The 20,033-nt window shown below is 39.0% G+C and overlaps 3 protein-coding genes across 3 annotated transcripts; 2 read left to right on the top strand and 1 right to left on the bottom strand.

The window, feature by feature from the left end:
- Positions 1–3,609: 3,609 nt before the first annotated feature.
- Positions 3,610–7,458, top strand: LOC122998463 (cannabinoid receptor type 1B-like). Its single transcript, XM_044375376.1, has 2 exons — positions 3,610–4,308; positions 5,042–7,458. Exon 2 carries the CDS (start codon positions 5,118–5,120, stop codon positions 6,540–6,542), a length of 1,425 nt encoding a protein of 474 aa, XP_044231311.1. The 5' UTR covers positions 3,610–4,308; positions 5,042–5,117; the 3' UTR covers positions 6,543–7,458.
- Positions 7,459–8,314: 856 nt separating this feature from the next.
- On the top strand, positions 8,315–11,169 carry LOC122998850 (akirin-2-like). The gene is made up of 6 exons (XM_044375886.1): positions 8,315–8,509; positions 8,849–9,028; positions 9,200–9,343; positions 9,426–9,575; positions 10,288–10,359; positions 10,519–11,169. Exons 2-6 carry the CDS (start codon positions 8,851–8,853, stop codon positions 10,527–10,529), a joined length of 555 nt encoding a protein of 184 aa, XP_044231821.1. The 5' UTR covers positions 8,315–8,509; positions 8,849–8,850; the 3' UTR covers positions 10,530–11,169.
- Positions 11,170–11,615: 446 nt separating this feature from the next.
- On the bottom strand, positions 11,616–18,333 carry orc3 (origin recognition complex, subunit 3). Its single transcript, XM_044376046.1, has 20 exons — positions 18,125–18,333; positions 17,964–18,018; positions 17,760–17,857; positions 16,965–17,103; positions 16,722–16,826; positions 16,450–16,613; positions 16,222–16,355; positions 15,298–15,457; positions 14,909–15,022; positions 14,644–14,777; positions 14,389–14,452; positions 14,148–14,264; positions 13,949–14,028; positions 13,445–13,578; positions 13,202–13,296; positions 13,009–13,106; positions 12,772–12,913; positions 12,501–12,617; positions 12,154–12,233; positions 11,616–11,863 (listed from the first exon to the last, which is right to left on the bottom strand). The coding sequence occupies exons 1-20, from the start codon at positions 18,146–18,148 to the stop codon at positions 11,758–11,760; spliced, it is 2,160 nt and encodes a 719-aa protein (XP_044231981.1). The 5' UTR covers positions 18,149–18,333; the 3' UTR covers positions 11,616–11,757.
- Positions 18,334–20,033: the final 1,700 nt, after the last annotated feature.

Here is a 20,033-nt window from a genome sequence, read left to right as displayed (position 1 = left end):
TTTGTATGGCAGATACCACATGTGCTACATGTCACAACCTCTTGACTTTGTACTACATTATAAATTTCTCAAAGAACTTTAGTACAATATCAAGAGGTTTTGATATGTAGCACAACAAGCTAGCGAAACACTGGAAAGAGCATGCGCAGTGGCATTTGCAATACAAAGAACTACTCTCCTGAGACTGAAAACATGATTGCTGTTTTTAGACTTTGGAGTTGTTTCTAAACAAACTATTGTGACCATAATCTTTGTGTTGAAGGAACTAAAGTCTCAAAAAGTTCCTTTATAAAATTGTAAATTCTGTAATTTTCAAAGGGTTTTTAGACATATTCCACCACAAATGTTTCAGCATGACAAACACTGAGTGTTTGCATAAAGGTAAGACTTTAAAAATAAACGTGTATTTAATAGAAAATCAGAACTGGAAAAACGAGGAGGTGGATATTTAAAAATAAATTCAATTTCACATCTCCTCTTCATCATGACAGAAACGGGCCATGTGATTACAGGTAAAGTGACTGTTGGTGTTATGGCAGTCAAGTGCATTTGGGTTTCTCGTCAGTCTCTGAAGCTCTGCGGCTGGGTGTGGGGCAAATGAATTATTCTTTGGCTGTGAATCAGCCAGTGACATAGCAAGACGAGTTTGGATTAAGCTCTTGCTTCTCTGGCTGTGCAGGGAGTGAAGTTTCATGAACATCTCCTGAGTGTATCCTCAGTCAGGAAGGTGACACATGCATACAGATCTCATCTAATGCCGCAGGGCTACTACTGTAGGTATTCTTCATCACTGATTCGCTCTTCATCCTCAAAACCATGAGGGATAACGCAGTGAAACAGTTCAACAGAGCTGTGATTTGAAGCTCTGCATTGCTGCCTGAGTAATTCATCTGTGCCTGTAGCGTTCATTTGCATGGTGCTTGCACAAAGTGAGCATTCACTGAACCACCTGCTAAGTCTTTGTGATTACCACTGTGTTCTGACGAGACAGAAAAAAGAAATCTTTATATGACTAAATGGTGCATGAAGGAGATTCTACCCACTGACCATTATGCTGTTAGTATGTCTGTTTTGTAGCAAGAAAATCCACCGTTTCTGCAACGGAAATTCATGCAACTGAACATATTGCTTTAAATGTTTAGCACAAATAAAAGTGCAATGAATTCCTATTTATTTCTTTTTTATCATATTTTTACTGTTTTTAGTTGACACATCTGATCTTTTTTTTATACACAGAGAAAATTCAGTCACAGAAGGTATCAAGACACAACTTTTCATCCTTTCTGCTGTGCTGTTGCTCCCTGCGAGGAAGATCTTGTCCCTGCAGAAAATCTGATAAACGAGACAAACATGGCAGGGAACTTCCGCAGCGGATTTCACTTTTACTTGCCCCTGTTTATTTCCCTGATGTAGTTTCCTATGTGTGGAGCTGTGTGATCAATTAAAAATCTTTGAAAAATGGAACAACAAACACCTTTGATTTGCCTAATGAAGCCAGATTGATACACGTAGTTGCTTGATGAAGTGAATAATGAGAAGGCAGATGGGTGATAGGTAATGATGCATATGACTCTTCTGTGGATGATATGGAGAATCTGTTGGTGAATAAAATAATAATGAATACATTTCATAAACATTTGGGCTTTTTGTTCTTGAACAAAATGAACTCATTCTGTGGTGCCACCTCGGCTACAATATTAAGTGTCTCCAGCTGGGGATTAACAGAATATAGAAGTGGCAAATTAGGAAACAGTTAAGAGCTGTCAGTGTTCAGTCACAGCCTCCTCCCCTTCTCTATTTATGCATCTTTTCCTCCTCACTCGCCCTCTCTCCACCCCTCCCCACCCCTCCCCACACTCTCCCATCTTCCAGCCGCTCCACACAAACACATCAGAGACAGACCGCCTGCTTTAGAGTCTTGTCTGCTAACACGCTGTGTGTGTAACCACTATATTTCAAGCCCAAAAATGCCTCTGGCTTTCTGATTTTTCACCAAATAAGTAACTTGTCCCTCAGAATGATCTTGTGGATGCGCAACAGCGTGAAAAAATATGATAGAAATATAATTTAATTCACATGGCTTTGCATGTAAGTGCTTGGATGTGTATGTGAAGCCGATTTTGGAGGACTTGAGCCTGTGTGGACTGAAAGTAATGATTTCATAATGTAGGCAACCACTCAAATAACAATTGACTGTAAATGGGGGAGGATCAATATTAAATGAGATGCATTATGGTGCTTTTCAAGAGGAATCCTGCTAAAATCAATCACTCTAATCACTTGCCATATTCACCATCGAAGAAGATGGATGTGAAACAATAGCAGCTTCCTCCCATAACTGCGCCGCCCACGTGGTGGAAGTAGATTTAGAAAAATGGAACTTCTACAAGTCGCTGTTGCACACAGGCCTTTTGTCATCACAGACAGCTTTGTCTTTAAAATATCTCCCTCCCTCCCTCATGACACTGAAATAATGACGATAATTATTATGATGGATGTTGATTGCAATATTCTGCCCCCCCCCCCCCCAATCCCCCCACCCCACCAACCCCCATCCCCACCCACCCCTTGCTTTGAAAGACGATAAATGCCACTTTCAGCCCCAAAACCACGTTAAAACTTTATCCTGATGGAAAAGAAGACACCAGTAAGCAATGAAACAGAAGTCATCTAGCATATATCAGAATTAATTGCAGATGAATTCCACAATCGCCAGTCATTAATAAGATGTTTCACTCACACTGTCTGTGTAAACTATCCTCATGAAAAGGACATATTGGATATACTGTTCTGCCACAAGTGATCAATGGCTGCTTGAATCTGCTTCGAGCACAGCATAACAAGTGTTCAGTAATTACTTGGATGACTCCTCAGCCTCTTCTGTTCTGCCAAAACTGGAGGCTGTGGCATCATGTGCAGTGCCTTTCATTGTTTTCCCATGATGTTGCATCGCCAAATGTCATGTATTTTCCACAACAAGATACATGTAATTTGGGAGATAGCTCTGCTGGGAGTGCATAGTGGAAATAATTACGCAGCTGCGCAGGACAGGAAAAGGACTCTTAATAGTGTGCGTATGTGACCCCAGTTGCAGTTCATAAATAGATAACTAGTGCAGACTATTCAGAATGGACTTGGTAGCACATAAAATTATACCATCTCCCTTTATGGTGTCTTTTTTCTTTAATTGTCAGCATGAGATTACTGTGACAAATATTGCAAGTGGGTTTCATTGTTTCTCATCTCCTGCATATTTGTATGATATTGATAATCTGAATTTATTGTAAGATTATCAATGTAATTGTTTTCATTTCACCCTTATGTTCTATTTGGGATCATGGAGACGCTATACAGAACAGCTCATCACCTTGATATTTAATGAGTTTTCCTAATTTTATAAAAATTTCTTATGGACATGATTTTGAATCACTGCAGAAAATGATATTTTAATATAGGCCTATTGTTTGGGGTCTCAGAGTCTCAAAACATGACTAAATACAATATATTTTCATATGCTCTCAATCTGTGATTGGTATTGACAGTAATTTTTACACAACAAATAATTTACATTTTTCTTATTGGAGTTTTATAACACAGACCTCTCTGCGGTCTAACTGACCCAAAACATTAATAATGTCACTGTGTAGGATAACATACAGTTCATTTATTTATCTCTTAATGACTTTTTTGGCAAACAAAATGTATATATAGTATATGTGTTCATGCATAACCCATATAAATTACAAAACATGCAATATCTCCTTATTTAGTGCAAAAACAATGCTTACTGTCATTTCTGTGTTTTGTGTCAAAGGGATGTGTTACCACTTCAATACTTTATATATTGGGTTTAATGAGGTCGGGAAAAAAGAGCAAACAAAGAGGAAGTACAGCTAATCTCAAATAAACATACGGGTTAAGGCTGGTTTTCACATCTTGCCTGCAGCAGCTGTTTTGTTCCTCAATAAATAGGTGTGGATGCTGCGCGCAACACCTCAGACCACGTGACCGAGCGCACAAAGCAGAGCCATATAACCGCCCGCTCCCACAAACACACACACTCCACCCGCTGCCTGTCTTTACTGTATTTGACATTGACAGTATCTGGGAAGCCAACACGGGATAATTCCCCCGACAAAACACCAAAACAACTATTGTGATTTCACTCTAGCCTCCAGTTTTTTCCCCCCCTTTTTTTTGAGAGTTGCTGTAACTGTTGATTGATGAGGAGAGTGACGACAGACTGGTTTACTCCCAGTTTAGTATTTTGCGTCATGGAGCGGGGTTGTTTGTGCTGAGAAAATCAAGGTACGTTTTTGCTTTTATTTTATTTTTCCAATATATTTTATTTTATCTTGGTAATATTTGTATTTCTATTTTAATTTTTGTGTTTTATGAATTTATTTATTCGTAGCTGATTTGCGTATAATGGTCCAAACAGCGCCTAAAGCTTTGATTCAAACAGGCTTGCCTACAGAGACATCATGAAAGATTATAGTCTCGCAAACTTAAACGTCAAGTCATGTTTTCTCTACAAAAAAATATCGTATTCCAAAACCTTCATGTAAACTTAACTGTTAATAATTAATGTCATCATTACTGGCATTAAAATGGAAATGGTTCATTGGACAGATATGTGCACTCTTTGTCTTTTTTTCCTCCCTTGATACCTCATTAATCCAATGATTATTGAAAAAAAACAGCTTAATGCTTAATGACCTCCTTTAATTAATAAGAAAGCCTGGCTGTCCTACATACTTAATGCAATGATTTCCCCTGAGGCAGGACAGGTTTGTCATCAACTGTTCAGTTTCCCACTATTGTCTGGGATGCATCTGCTATGGAGTCAGCTGGCTGATGCACAAATTCCCCAAATATCTCCCGGCAAAACATTCACATTGATAAATATAGATGTTGAGATATTAATCTTTTCTCTAGTTACTTCATGCATTCAGATATTCATTTAACTATTTATATTTGTTCATTTTTGAGTAACGTATCGCATTTTTTGTGGAAAAAAAAATGTTTTTTTTTCTTTTAGATGTCCTTGTGCATGGATCTTATGCTGTTACACCACACACCTCTCCTCTGAGTGTCTCTGCAGCCACTACCCAGCCATGAGGTTGCACAGTATAGCAGGCACCACAATGAGCACGCTAACAACAGGTGTCCAGTATCTCGGCTCCAACGATGCCAGTTATGATGACCCCTCCGTTGACTCAAGCCTTATCAAGAACGGGTTCCACTTTGAGAAACCTTACTCTGGCTCCATTAGTAACTCATTCCCTGGACTCATTCCTGGAAATAAGGAGGTCATTTACAGTGGCCTTGCTCCCATTTTCCCCACTAACATATCAGACTTTCTGCTGGGTAATGGGACTTCTGTGGAGAACCGAGGGGTGGCACAGTGCGGGGAGGACCTTGTGGACAACATGGAGTGTTTTATGATTCTGACTCCTGGTCAGCAGCTCGCAGTTGCTATCTTGGCACTCACTCTGGGGACATTCACAGTGCTGGAGAACCTCATGGTGTTGTGTGTGATCCTGCACTCACAGACACTCCGATCTCGGCCTTCCTACCACTTCATAGGCAGCCTGGCTGTGGCTGATCTGATAGGCAGCATCATTTTTGTCTACAGCTTCCTGGACTTCCACGTGCTCCACAGGAAGGACAGCCCCAATATTTTCCTCTTCAAGCTGGCTGGGGTCATCGCCTCCTTTACTGCCTCTGTGGGCAGTCTGTTCCTCACTGCGATTGACCGCTATATCTCCATCCACAGGCCTATGGCATACAGACGCATTGTCACAAAGACCAAAGCGGTCATCGCCTTCAGTATGATGTGGACCATCTCCATTGTTATCTCATTGCTGCCACTGCTGGGCTGGAACTGCAAGCGTCTCAACTCTGTCTGCTCGGACATTTTCCCTCTAATCGACCAGAAGTACCTGATGTTCTGGATCGGGATGACGAGTATTTTGGTCCTGTTCATTATCTACGCCTACATATTCATTCTCTGGAAGTCCCACCACCACGCTGTCCGCATGCTGAGCCGCACTTCCCAGAGGAGTGTGATTGTCTACACAGCAGAGGGCACCAAAGTTCAGACAGTGAGGCCTGAGCAGGCCCGGATGGACCTGCGTCTGGCCAAGACCCTAGTTCTGATCCTGGTGGCCCTCATCATCTGCTGGGGCCCGCTTTTAGCCATCATGGTTTACGACCTCTTTGGGAAGGTGAACGACTTCATCAAGACTGTGTTTGCCTTTTGCAGCATGCTTTGCCTGCTCAACTCCACCGTGAACCCTGTGATCTACGCCATGAGGAGCAAGGACCTGCGCAGGGCCTTCCTCAACATCTGCCACATGTGCCGGGGAGCGACGCAGTCGCTGGACAGCAGCGGTGAGAGTGACTGGAATAGCAGGAGTGTGAGAGGCACACCAGGCGTGGCGGGGAAAGATGGAGCCGGCTGTGGAAAGACGAGAGTAAAAGTTGCCCAGGTTACAGTTTCTGGAGTGACTGAGACTTCTACACCAGACCCCGTCTAAAATACAGGCTGCCCTGCTCTGGTCCAACTGTGAAGTAAATATTTTGTAGAATAGTCCTGACCCTCGTAGTGCACTGCTCTGTGACTGTGAAATGTGCCAAAAGATAACTTAGATACAGACAACACAAACAATTTTAGTTGTTTTAAAGCTGAAATCTGTAATATTGATATATTATTATACCCCTTTGTATGGTGAAGTGTGATGAAACTCTAAAAACTGTGAATTTTATGGGTTTACTCTTGTTGCACATGTCTGATTCACAGTGCCAATTTTGGCAAATTTCTTAACAAATATAATAATATACACTATGTCATCTTTGCTGTTGTTTGAATAAGCAGAAAGTTACAGATTTCAGCTTTAATGTGGAAAAAAGGTGGCATTCTCTGTTTTTTCTCACATTACATCATAGCAATATTGTGGCAGTAATGCAAGTGAAACTGTGTCTACTTTCATGCAAAATGTCCGTTCTGAGTGACAGCGCACTGCTTGTAAGTAGCATCTCATCAGTGATTTGAAATCACCTATTGATGATTTTGTAAGACCATGATATTGTGAAGTTTGGCATTTCAATGTTATTGAACTTGAATTTATTTATTGTATATTTTTAACATGTATTTTGCAAAACAAAATGGTGAGTCATATGTTGAATTTTGAATGTCTTTTCAATCACATCAAAACTTCTGTAGTTTGTAGTAACCTGGGAATGTTACATGTGCTTATAAAACAGTTACAGCGTTTTGTGAGAAGCTACACTGCCAGATTCCTGTGAAGCTTCCATTCTGCCATGTTGTCCCATAACAGTGTGTGTAAGCAGTGACATGAGTTCAATAAATTTATGAAATTTGTCTATTTTTATCATAAACTTGTCAACATACCTGGTGATCTTTTTTTCAATAAAACTATGAAATGTCAGCAATCCAGTGCATCTGCAGTTATGGCTTATTTATTGAACTTGATATACACATATACATATATACACATTTATCATGGGACCCTTAGCGGGTCAATAAACCACTGATCTAGATCGAAGGAAACTTTTACTGCGTTTTTTGTGTAATACTGCCCTCCTGTGGAGACAAAAAACACTGTCTCTATTTCACGTGGCTTGATCACAAATAATTCAGAATCAGAGACAGGTTTCTTCACCAAGTAGCAAGTACAAGGAATTCAATGTGGTCCAAATGTAAAAAAAAAAAAAAAAATTAAAATAAAAAAACATGACCATTAAACAACAAACATAAACACAAACATAACAGTGTAAAAAAGTGACAGTAATTTACATTTCTGTGTAGTGGGGTGGACTATGTGCATGCATATTGATATGATAAAAACTGCAAAAAAAAAGCAGAATATAAACAGAAGTATAAATACCAATGTAGATATAAATATAATTTGAGTGTAAATAAATTATGTGGATATATACTGTATGTATTGTACAATATCTATATACATCTACACAGTGCAGGACAGATAAAGGCACAGTATACACAACATGAATTAGAATGAAAAATAATAATTAAAATAATAATAATAATAATAATAATACATTTAATTTGCACTGCACTTTTCATTCATAGTAAAACTCAGTGCTACAGTATTAACATAAACAATACAACATAAATGGAGTTGTAGCTCATCAAATACTATAATTAGGTTTTAGTGTAACCAAATTTAATTAAAAACGCGAGTTTAGAGCGCTTTAGTGACGTTGTGGACCTTTCATCTACAGCCTTTCACTACATAACCCAACATGCACTGCAGTGCGTTTCACACGTGACGTCAGGAGCCGGAGAAGCCGACAGCTTCATATCAAAAACAAGCAGCTAAGTTGCGTTAGCTAGCTCCCCTATCTAACGGCAGACAGTTGGCCCACAGCTGGCTGATCGGCACCTCAACTTTTGGGAAGCAACTTTTACAACAACTGAAGTTGTTAAACGCAGTTTGACAGGCCAACGTCTCCCCCAAAGGTAAGACAGCTTTATTCAAATGTACACAAGAGCGTATTGTCCTACCAGTGGTAGCCAAAGCTAACGTTAGCTTTGTTTTCTTTTTGATTATTGGCTAGCCAGCACAGCTAACGTTAGCTTTGCTAGCAAATATTTAAAGCCTCAGCTGCGCAATATGCTTAGCATGTTTTCCTCAGCGAAGGAAACTGGTTTTAGCAGAGCAATTCACGCTAGAATGAGCGAGCTGTGTTAAAGAATAGCCACAGTTAGCGGTTATGAAAAATAACTGATGTTATCGCCTCATTATTGTCTTGTTTCGGCATTTTACACCCCCCACCCCCTCTCTTTAACAAACTGAAGTCATGGCGTGTGGAGCCACCCTGAAGAGGACCATGGATTTCGATCCGCTGATGAGTCCTACTTCCCCCAAAAGACGGAGATGCATCCCCGTGTCCCCATCGTCCTCATCCTCATCCCCCAGGAAGTACCTCAGCATGGAGCCCTCGCCATTTGGGGAATCGTCGTCGAGACTCAGTGCAGGTAATGTTACTAATGTTGGCCTGCTTGGTGACCAGCCAGCGACTTGAGAGGCATTAGCAACATGTTGAGCCACGCTTAAACGATGCTTTCAGATTAGAAAGTTTCTCCCTAAACGTGACAGCTGTTATTTCTTGAATGACTGACTTTATTTTCTGTCTTTTGTCCCTCCAGAACAAATCCTCAACAGCATCAAGCAGGAGTACAAACGCATTCAAAAGAGGAAGCATCTAGATGGAGGCTACCAACAGTCAGAGTGCTGCTATTCTCCAGAGTCCCCATCCCAGTCGTCTACTATGAATGTTTCCAACATGCCAGGTTGGTGAAGGAAAATAAGCACATTTATCAGAAATACCACATATATAAAGATCCTGACAACATTTCTGTTTGATTTACACAGGGACGTCTTCTGGAGGCGTTTCTCCAACTAGGAAAGAACAGCCATTATTCACCCTCAGACAAGTTGGAATGATCTGTGAACGCCTGCTGAAAGAAAGGGAAGAGAAGGTGCGGGAGGAATATGAGGAGACCATGACTTCAAAATTGGCAGGTTGGTTGCAGGAGATGCCATGACTCACAAAACATATCTGATGCGTCAAGGAAGTCAACCAGGTCCAATCACATAGTCGGTTAATAAATTAAGCATGTTTTAGTGTCTCACACATTAGTTAGGGGTGTAAATAATGATTATGATGAAGAAAATTAGTAACAGGAGCACTTCTGCTATGACCTATACAAACTGGTGCTGTTGAAGGTTTTATATTTGAAGTCATAAATGATTGCTATACTAAATTAATGATTTACTGTATAGAAAATATGAGGTTATGAAAGGCCAAAAGTATTAAAGTATTACCATATAATAAAACTTATTAAATGGTAATACTAGCTGTCCAAAACCAAAAGCTATTAAACAAAATTTTCTCTAATGTGCACATTTGTGTTGCTGTGACAAGCAAATAACTTTTCATCTATCAGAATTGCCTTGTTTGAAAACCTAGTTGATTAATTGAGCAGCTACTTCAGCACTAATAGGCGTTAATGCAATTCTGTTATGTGGTAGTGAATGAAGTCAGCAGGAGAAATGGTTGTTCCAAGATTGGCTTTGTGTTTTGCTTCACAAAGCCAGATTTGAATATGGAAACATTAATAGACAATAGTGGTTTGAAGAGGACACCCTGGGAAAATGAAAAGAGTAATTTAAATAATGCATACAGTCTGAAAGGCTTTAGCAGTGCTAATTTTTTATATCCTCTACATTTCAGAACAATATGACACCTTTGTGAAGTTCACACACGATCAGCTAATGCGACGATTCGGGGAGCAACCTGCAAGCTGTGAGTTTTTCTTCGGTTTTATCTTTAAATTCTCTCCACATTCCTGCCTCGCTGGCATACTGTATGCGAGAAAGTCCTGGATCTCGCTTTGAGCTCCGCCTTTGAAGTTTAAAGTTACAAGTCTGGTTTGTGAATTTATTTCATCTTCTTCTCCTCCAGATGTTTCCTGAGTGTGGCACCGAATCTTTGCAAGACGGCCTTCTCTTGCTGCAAGCTATCATGTGTTATCTCAAGAACGAGAAATAAAAATGCTCATCATTGTAAGAGATTCAGTTTAGCTAGTTTAAATGAAACTTTTCTTACTGTGCCATATTTCTGTCTTTGGGCAAAGGTTTATATGAAGCTGTTGTCAGTTGTTACCACTCTGTTGTAAGCAACTAGGTGCTTCCTAATGTAAATGAATGGACCCTATCTCTACCAGTGGCCTATGTTCCTCCTGCTGTACGTGTATCTACAGTTATCTCACTTTTGTAACGATTCCCAGCATTCCAGGCTTTGTCGCTCGTTTCTGTTTGTTACATGTAAATATAATACAGCAGCGTAGACTTTTACATGAGGTTTGCTGGTCAATCTGAAAGGAAGTGGAAGACACGAGTTGAACAGAGAGAATATGTTTGCAGTTTGTCCTCTTCTGTTCACTGCTTTTTCAATTGAGCATTAAGTGGGCTAATTTGATTTTTTTTTTTTTTTTTTTTTTTCTCCTCTCCCTACCAGTGTTTTATTTATTTTGATTTTGTTTTGTTTTGCTGGTATCACTTTGAAACCAATGTACTTATTGGAAAAACAATAAAAAATCTTTTAAGAGTTCAACTTTTTAATGCATGATAGATGTTTCTATATTACTGGTATGTTTGAGGGAATTTCTTTTTAAAATGTTGCCAATTACACCAAGACAGTCTAATCTTTTTAAAAGACTGGACTGTCTTGGTGTAATTGGCATTGTATGATTGTTGTTTACATTTAAAATTGCCACCTATTCAGGAGGCTTTTCCTAAAAATTGAACATGATTACCTTAAATTCAACTTAAACTATAATCAAAGAGACTAAAAGACGTTTCGGCTCATCTTTAAATGAACTGTATAGTAGGCATCTGTGTTTGAGTTGTGCCTTCAGTATGGTAACATGCGAGCTTAGTGATGCGTTTATAACACACCAACACATTTGTTTGGAACAGTCGTACTATATTATAAACAAAGGTACGATATTCTACTATATACACACAAGTATGACTAAAAACAAATATGCACAACACTGATTATCAGATACTAACCACATAACTTTTATTAGAGTGAAAAGAAAATACAAAACATAAATCTAAGTCACAAAGTTGACAGGTGTTGAAATGAGAGGCGACAGTATCCACAGATGTACAAAGTTATTTATTTTTGACAGTTTGGTCAGCAGCCTCCCCAAGTGAGTCGAGCCACGTGGTCCGTCTTCTGCTTGGTGGACTTGATGAAGCCCAGAAATTCCAGCTCTGACACAGCCCGGATGAAACGTGCACTGGAGAACGGCTAAGGAACACTGTTTCTTTAACTCTGATTAAAACAAAAACTATTTGCTTGTTGCCAGAGAAAACACATGGAATATAGTTTCTGCTCTCAAAGGTAATCACAGTCACTGTCTTAATGTTACAGTTACTTCCAGACGTCCTTTCAATCAGATTAAGATCTTCTGACTTTATTGTAATTCTGATCTACAGTTATCTGGAAATGACCTGCACAGATAAACCTCAAGTATGTACTAACATGAGATAAGAGCCATGCTCATAGATAAAAGTTATGGAAGGATACTGTTTGACCTCATCCACTTTCCCATATTGGTCAGAATCTGGACTGTTGCCCTCAGCTGCAGAAACCACGATGGAATAGGCCTGTAAAATAAATTATCATTCATGTCAGTATCCAGTCCATTCTGGGCCAATATTTAATCCACAGATCAATAACGTGACACATTGATCCAAGAAATCAATAGACTCTAAACAAACGAACTTCAAATCAATAAAGTTTTTAAGCCAAAGTTGAAAGATGTTATTGTTACGAGTTAAAAAAAAAAAGGAACGCTATGTAAACATCATCCTGTTGACCTGATTAAAATACAGGAAATGAGCCTTGTATCAAATGACTCATTGTAAACTCACTTCAAGCCAGTCGTAGAGGTTGATCAGCCTGCCACACTCCAGATGGAGTTTGTATGTGATGCAAATATCAGGAGCAGCACTGGAGACAGTCCCATCTTCAGTCTTTAAGCTGTCGTTCTGAAAGAAAAGTGATTCACGCGTTTTTATTCGTTTCAATGAACATATCTCACACACGTTTCCAAACATTTCTTAAGATAACAGCGTTTATAAAACTCAGTTTACTCTCCGTTCCTCCTCCTGCTACACGCTTGATAATTTGACTCAGATGTACCTGAAGAAAATAGTAGGGATTGCTGAGCGCGGCCTGAATGGACGTGCGAGGTGTAGCGTTGAGGTGGCGTCTCACAGAGGCAGAGGAACTGTAATAGCACACTTCGTTCAGCGTCTGAGACTCGGGGGGAGAGAGGTGACTCCTGGGTGGGATGGAAAAGTACATTTTTATGTTGTTACTTCGTATTAAATTGCTGTATCACACTTTAAACCACAAGCAGAAGGAAATCTGTCTCACGTCACTAAGCTGCCGATGAACTCGATGGCTTCGTTTCGTAGAATCTCAAACGGACTCAGTTTCTTGGCTCTCCGAGACTCGTTCATCTCCAGCAGGGTCTAGAATCAGGAGGATAATCAGACAGTTTATGTGTTTGAGTATTACAACACATCGGTGAAGTAGAGAATCTCTTAGATGTACTGGAGAGAGCTACCTTCTGCAGCTGAAACAGATCGGTTTTCTTCTGAAGGTCTTTCACTGGAGAGGTGATAATGTCTTCAGCACTGGGGGCGACTTCAGTGGCGGATGCTGTTAGACAAAAGACAAGAATTACTAGCAGAGATGGTAGAGGACACTATTCCCAGGGTCAGCATAAAAAGGAGGAAAAAGTAAGAATTTATGTATAAACAAGAATGAACAAGAATATAAACAGAATGCTCAACTTTTCACTACTTACTGTCCAACTGCTTCAATTTGGTGAGCAGGTCTTCCAGCTGGACATGAGCGCTCTTCATCCTCTTTGACTTGACAGGCTGCAGGATCTCTGCACACCTCTGGAGCAAAGTGATCAGCTCGTCTTTAGCCAGCATCCTGCAGAAGAGGTTTACAACTGAGAGGTAGAATAGAAGCTCAAGTGTCTAACATCAGACTGAGTTGTTGTTGGACTAATTTCTGATTTGTCCAGGAGGATCCCTGCATGGTAAAAACCCAGTGTCAATTTTTTTATTGTATATTAATGTATATTTTGGCCACCAGGATGTGCAATGATCCCCAAATAGCCCTCAATGTGTCACCATCTGGTGGCAAAATGTGTGAATAATGTTAGCTGAGGCACATACACAGTTGAGACGTTTAAACAGTTGGCTTTGATTTAAGTGGCAACAATTTCTCTAATTTAGTACATTTTAATACTGATTATGTCATCCATGTGTTGGCATAGAGGTTAATCATCCAGGCTTACTTAAGAAGCTTCAAGGCCGACAGATAATCCTCATTCTCCCATACGTTATTCTCCAGACATATTAAATGGAGCTCCCTGATCTGCAACACACAGATAAGTCAGTGTTACATCAAAGCAATAAAAGAAAGTGTGACTAACAACCACAAGAGCTCATTTCCCACATTTTTTATTGTTCAGACAAAAACCAGCTAGTTCTTGCCTGTTTTCCCAGGGGGTACCGAGGTAATGATGAGGTCAGAGTGTGGAGACACCTCAGGACCGGATAATAGTTCTTGTGGTATTTGCGAAGGTCTTTTATCAGCCTCTGACACACCTCCTGAAAACAGACAAAACAGAGAATGAAATCTTTTGCTCAAAAAGCTCAAATATTAGATTCTGTCTAGATATGTGCCCTTTTAGTGGCCGGTGCCTCAGGTGTAGAGATAAAACAAAGAATGTACCTTTAAATGAGTGTCATTCTTCAACAGGTTCACCTGTTCTTGAGATTCTTGCTTCTCTACATACCTGGGGGAAAGAAACACTTGGTTTTACATTTGAAAAAAAGAAAAGCTGCTAAAATCTAAAACTAAAAGTTACCTGTGTGTTTACTAGCAGCCAAATTGAGCAACATTTACATGGTTTGTTTTTTCTGACAAGTAATAAATATGAAGTAAGTCAATGCACACAGGTAAAAACTAAATATTATGTGTGTGTACCTCCTGAATGATGGCAGCTGCCTGATCCTCTCTAAGTCACTGTGGCTGAGCTGCATCACGTTAAGCAGAGCCTCCTTCTTCTTACAGCACAGGACACTAAGAGGCTGCGAGTGAAAGTGCTCCAGCAGGGCCAGCTGCACAGAGACAGAGCAGAAATGCTATCAAACACATATCTGAACACAATCTTCAGACAAGGAGACGGGACAAACACGGGGTGGACTGATAAGACACACGACATATAAAGCTTTTAGAAGCCACTCTGTACCTGCACACCCTTGATGAAGTTTCTCACTGAGAAATCGTGGTAGAGGAAGATGCTGATCAGCACCTGCATCACCTTACCATTGAGCTTAAAGGGGAACTGAGGTGTCAGGATCAACTGGAGACACAAGTAACACAAAAAATACAATAAGATTAATGGGATTCTATTTAAAACACAATCCAATAGCTTAGCAATAAGTCTGATAACAAAAAGCTTGATTCTTGTTTGTATCCTTTAATTTTAAGTGCATACTAGGGGACAAAATTATCAATTATAACTCATAGAAGATTGGCTATAAAGTAAACAAGACAATCTGATATCTGACAAATTAAACAAGATTACAATGATAAATGTGATCTTGCAAGTTCATGTGTGTGTCAGAGTGAAAGTACCTTGTCTATGACTGTGGCCAAGTGCTGGGTGCAGGACAGAGACTGGAAGAGCTCTATGCACAGCAGGGAGGACACAGAGTGGGGCAGCATGTGTTGGATGGTGCTGGGTGATGTGGCGATACCGAAGATGAACATCAACGGGACACGTTCAATGTAGCGGCTGTGAAATAAGAAACATGTTCATACAGTTAAGAGAATAGCATCCAAATAAACCTGAACATGCACTACTAACAAAAAGTTTTATATCGCTTGGTTTAAAGACTTAAAAGCTATTGTTCACAAATACTCCCAGTCTACCACCTGTAAAGAAATCTTTGTTATCATTTGGCTGAACAACCAACTGAAATAAAATCTGTTAGTTCTGGCATAACCTTCCTGTGAAAAAGATTTAACAGCGTCAGAGCTTTCAGGCTTTCTATTTTTTGTATATTGATTGAAAACAACAACAAAAACTACATAATCAATGTCAGAATTATCAGAAATGTAGCTGGAGCTGCGTCTAACAATTATTTTCAATATCAATTAGTCTGTTTATTTTCTCAATTAACTGATTATTCGTTTGTTCTATAAAACAACAGAAAACAGTGAAAAGCGTCCACGAAAATTTCATAGAGCATACAGTGGCATCATTAAATGTCTTGTTCTGTCCAATAAACTGCCCAAAAAACAAAAATATTCTATTTGCCATCTTGTTAGACCAAGAAAAGTAGCAAATTATCACATTTAAGGACCTGGAACCATCAAATCTTTGGCGTTTTTGTTTAAAAAATTACCTAAAAGATTAATGAATTTTCTTTCAATCGACCAATTGTTGCAGCTCTAAATGTAGCTATTTAGACCAGATATTTCTAACATGAACATTAGTTAGTAGGTCATTGGGAATATGGCAACAGCTTAACTGTTAAATGCAGAGTTCCCTGTTACCTGCAGATGAGTATGAAGTCTTGAAGAACTCTTGGGTTGAAAGCCTCCAAATCTTTGAAAATAATTACGACGGGAGGCTGCTGTTGCTCGTCGCTGTCTGGAGAACTGCGCTTTTTTCCAGGAGTGTTGGCTTTCTGTAACACAAGAGGAAAAGACGACGTTTAAGCACCTTGAGCTAATCAAACGTTTTTATACTCCTCATGTACAACCTGTGCTTTATGGTCCCACCTTTGTTTTTGTATTGTACCAATCACAGAGCGTACTCAGGGAGCAATGCACGCTCTTGTGGAGCGGAGTGCTCGTCTGCTCAGCTTCCTCCTCATCCTCATCATCAACAGCCACAACGGTATCCATCAACCTCTCCAAGACCCTCTTCATCAAATGCTTCAAAGCTGAAATGATAAAGGAGACCTACTGTATACACTCTTGAAAGCTCAAACAGTAACACTGGTACAAACTAATTCCAGTACTCCAAGACAAAAATGTTTTTACTCTCCTACCTCCACACTCTTTGGCCTGTATAGAGGCTACATGAGGAGTGACAGACTGCTGCAGCAGGTCAGACAGGCTCTGGAAGGTCATGTCATGGTCTGGGACATTCACACCTATGGAGAATAACAAATGAAAAGCAGACAAAATGTATGTCACTATTAAAATGAAGGTTAAAATAAAACCTGAAATGCACAGCACAGCACTGATTATATTAAAGAATTTTGAATGTTACTGTCTCATCACCAGCATACCAAGTATGAGAGCTGCTGTAGGGATCTCGCTGGCCCTCATTTGAGATGTCCAGTCACTGTGTTGGCGAGTGGAAGAGCACTTCCTGGTGAAGTCCAGCAGGCTGTCCAGGATTTTCCTGTTGAGTTCATCCTGTAAAACCTTAAAGTCAACAAATAATATTTGCTCAGCTTATGTTTCAGCCAAATTCAAATGCTCACATTGTTTCCTGAGTAATAAGTTCAAAGTAGAGTAACTGTTTGTTTAAATTTTAACATTAAAAGGATAGGTTTACGATTATTCAACTCTGTCTTAAAACAACAGTCAGATGTCCATATGAACACTGAAAGAGGTTTTCCTCGCTGTAATCATTCCTCCTGTTCATACTGGCTATTAAAAGATCTCCTTCAAAGGGCCGAAATCCACAGTGTGTCCACACAATTATTTTGTGCAAAAATGCATTTAAAAGTTTATCTAAAGCTTATATGATGCTTCAGCAGTCTGAGTTAGTCATATCAAGTGGATATCTGCCACATTTACAGTCTTTTTAGCATCAAAGAATGGCTGAACTTTCATATTAGTTTCAGAAAAACTAAATACATTTTTGCAAAAAAGAAGGACTGTGGATTTTGACACAGATCACTTACATGCTTTATTATTCTATGAATTTTATGAAGTCTAAAACATTTCACATATGAAATTTAATGTTTTTCATGTATAAAAAAATCAGATGATTATGACAATCATTTTCTTAACTGATGTACTTCCATTGCTCAACATGACTGTACAAGCTTCATATAGTTGTGATGAAGTCTTACCTCTGTGTCTGATTTAATTTTGTCCCACAGATCATGACACAGTCTGAATCGTACTTCACTGTTCTCAGCACCTTCACAGCCTTGAGTGAAATAATCCTCTGTGGACAAATGCCAACAAAAATATCTATAAGCTGGGGCAATTAAATCACCTGACAGCTTGTTTCTTTAAACTTAACTAACATAAATGAACATAACTTAACGCACCCAAACCGAGCGAGGTCTTCTTCTTCTTGGCGCTTGGCTTGAAAACAAAACAGCCCTGAAATATAAATTAAGTTACAAACAGTAAGTGTCAGTAAGTACGAAGGTAACGTTAAAGGAAGAAATCTTTCATATGCGGCCGTATGTCAACAAACTAAATTTACCTTTGAAACTGACGAAGTGCTCATCTTAACACTAGTTACATTTAACGGCAGTTTTACGCGTTGAATGACTATGTCAAATATTTCGCTTGAGTCTTGAAAACAAAAAAATATTTATTTAAACTCCTGCTTGCAGCTTGTCTTAGTGTCTATTACTTCGCGCCAGAATGACGTAGACGGAAACGGCTCTTCTTCTTCTCTTCTTACTGGTGGGTCGCAAACCAACTATAAAGGTGCATACCGCCACCTACTGGATTTAAACTCAAATATCCGCTGACTAAATAAAATAATAATGACCTCTTCCCTCCCATTTCCCACTCTGCTATAACTTCTCCGTTTTTCAGGTGTTTGAGAGAATCTAAAAGCTTCTCTCATCAGCTGCTGGACACCTTCTCCAGAAACTCCCACAACTTCCAGAAATCCCCTTCTCTTGCTGCATCTACAATTATGTTTTCTCAGATTTTCTTTCTACTCCAGCAGTACAGTTAATTATCCTACCACTACCCAAAAAGGCCTGGAAAGGGTTGTGTTCAAGAAAGTTTTCTTCAAGCTGAAAAAAAGTTTCTATCAAACTTATTCATAGATTTTATCCAGCTAAGATATATATATATTTATTTTAAAAAATATATTAATATCAGTTGCACATTTTGTGTGGCCTTTTTGTGAGACTCTTTTGGAATAACGTGTATCTTTATCAACAGTCATGCTGATGAACATCTTATATTATTTTGGAAACATGTACTGTTTGGAATACTAGAAGATGACTGTAAATTGAATTATCAGCTATATATTACAAATCTTTTCATTCTATTTGGCAAATTTCATATTCATAAAAGCAAATTTACAGGAAAAAGCAGAACTTCTTGGTTTTTTACAAAGGAAGTCAAAGAGTACATAGATTCAGTTAGTTTTTCCTCTAATCCAAAGCCTGTAAAAACTATGAATACCTGTTTTTTGTTTAAAATCTTTATATGAACTGTAACTCCCCCTAACTCAGAATTTGTTTTTTTCTTCTGCAAACGGCAAGATGAATATTTTTATATTTTGTGTATGATCATTATGTTGAAGAATAAAATTGTAATTGTTTTATATGTCAAGAAAGAAAGAAAAATACAGCAGTATTACACATCCATGATGTATGAGTTGAGGACATTTTCAGTCAGTTTTAGCTAACAGCTACTGTTCATCCATGTTTGTAAAGTTCAGTTATCAGGCCTAATAAAATCTACTGATGCCATAATGTCATAACCAAAATTAAAATGCCAAATGTGTTCTTTTTGGGTTCATTTAGTTTAACTCTATTTGTCTCTGTAGTGATTGTAGTGGATTTTTTTAAAACACTGCTGTTCTTGAACACACCCTGGTTTCCCCTGCTGTGGCCTCCCTGCGGGTCTACATTGGTTTCCTGTCTGGATGTTGTCAAGACTTGCCGTTACCTATGAGTCAGTGTGTGAAGATTAGATATATGTTATATTTAGACATATTCTGTCAACATGTTATCAAATATTATAATGTCATAAAGGGCTCTGTCAGGGTACTTAATGTGCATTATGCATGTTGTATACTTGGGGTCAGCAATTAGGGTCAATCATGGGCCAGTTTTTCAGGGCTTTTCATTGCAGGGCCATTGACCAGTGCAGTAGAAAGGAAGGCATATATGTTTTATTTATTTCTTCTAATGCATTTATGAATAAAATAGATTTATAAAACTGTTAAGGGGGGGAAATGGCATCAACACACCATTTCTGTTTGACTGCCAAGCATTTGTGTTTGTGAAGAACAAAATTGCTATGGTTGCATAGGCTAAAGTTTTTGAATTCACACATTAAACTTAATTTCTGGTAAATTTATTAGAATTAATTTCAGCACCATTTGCTGTTCAAATGGCATGGAGCAACTATAGTTTTAATGC

This window comes from Thunnus albacares, chromosome 15 (genome assembly GCF_914725855.1).
Source record: "Thunnus albacares chromosome 15, fThuAlb1.1, whole genome shotgun sequence".
NCBI classification, from domain to species: Eukaryota; Metazoa; Chordata; class Actinopteri; order Scombriformes; family Scombridae; genus Thunnus; species Thunnus albacares.
Note: the sequence above shows the minus strand (reverse complement) of the source record. Positions and strands in the feature narration are given on the sequence as shown.

Bases quoted from the DNA above. Each gene is read 5' to 3' on its own strand.
- LOC122998463 (XM_044375376.1), top strand. From the start codon at position 5,118: ATGAGGTTGCACAGTATAGCAGGCACCACAATGAGCACGCTAACAACA.
- LOC122998850 (XM_044375886.1), top strand. From the start codon at position 8,851: ATGGCGTGTGGAGCCACCCTGAAGAGGACCATGGATTTCGATCCGCTG. The intron at 9,344-9,425 runs GTTGGTGAAGGA...TGATTTACACAG, and splicing joins GAATGTTTCCAACATGCCAG to GGACGTCTTCTGGAGGCGTT. The intron at 9,576-10,287 runs GTTGGTTGCAGG...TCTACATTTCAG, and splicing joins CATGACTTCAAAATTGGCAG to AACAATATGACACCTTTGTG.
- orc3 (XM_044376046.1), bottom strand. From the start codon at position 18,148: ATGAGCACTTCGTCAGTTTCAAAG. The intron at 14,265-14,388 runs GTACATTCTTTG...GTCTGTTTTCAG, and splicing joins AGAATGACACTCATTTAAAG to GAGGTGTGTCAGAGGCTGAT. The intron at 14,029-14,147 runs GCAAGAACTAGC...TGTGTGTTGCAG, and splicing joins GGTACCCCCTGGGAAAACAG to ATCAGGGAGCTCCATTTAAT.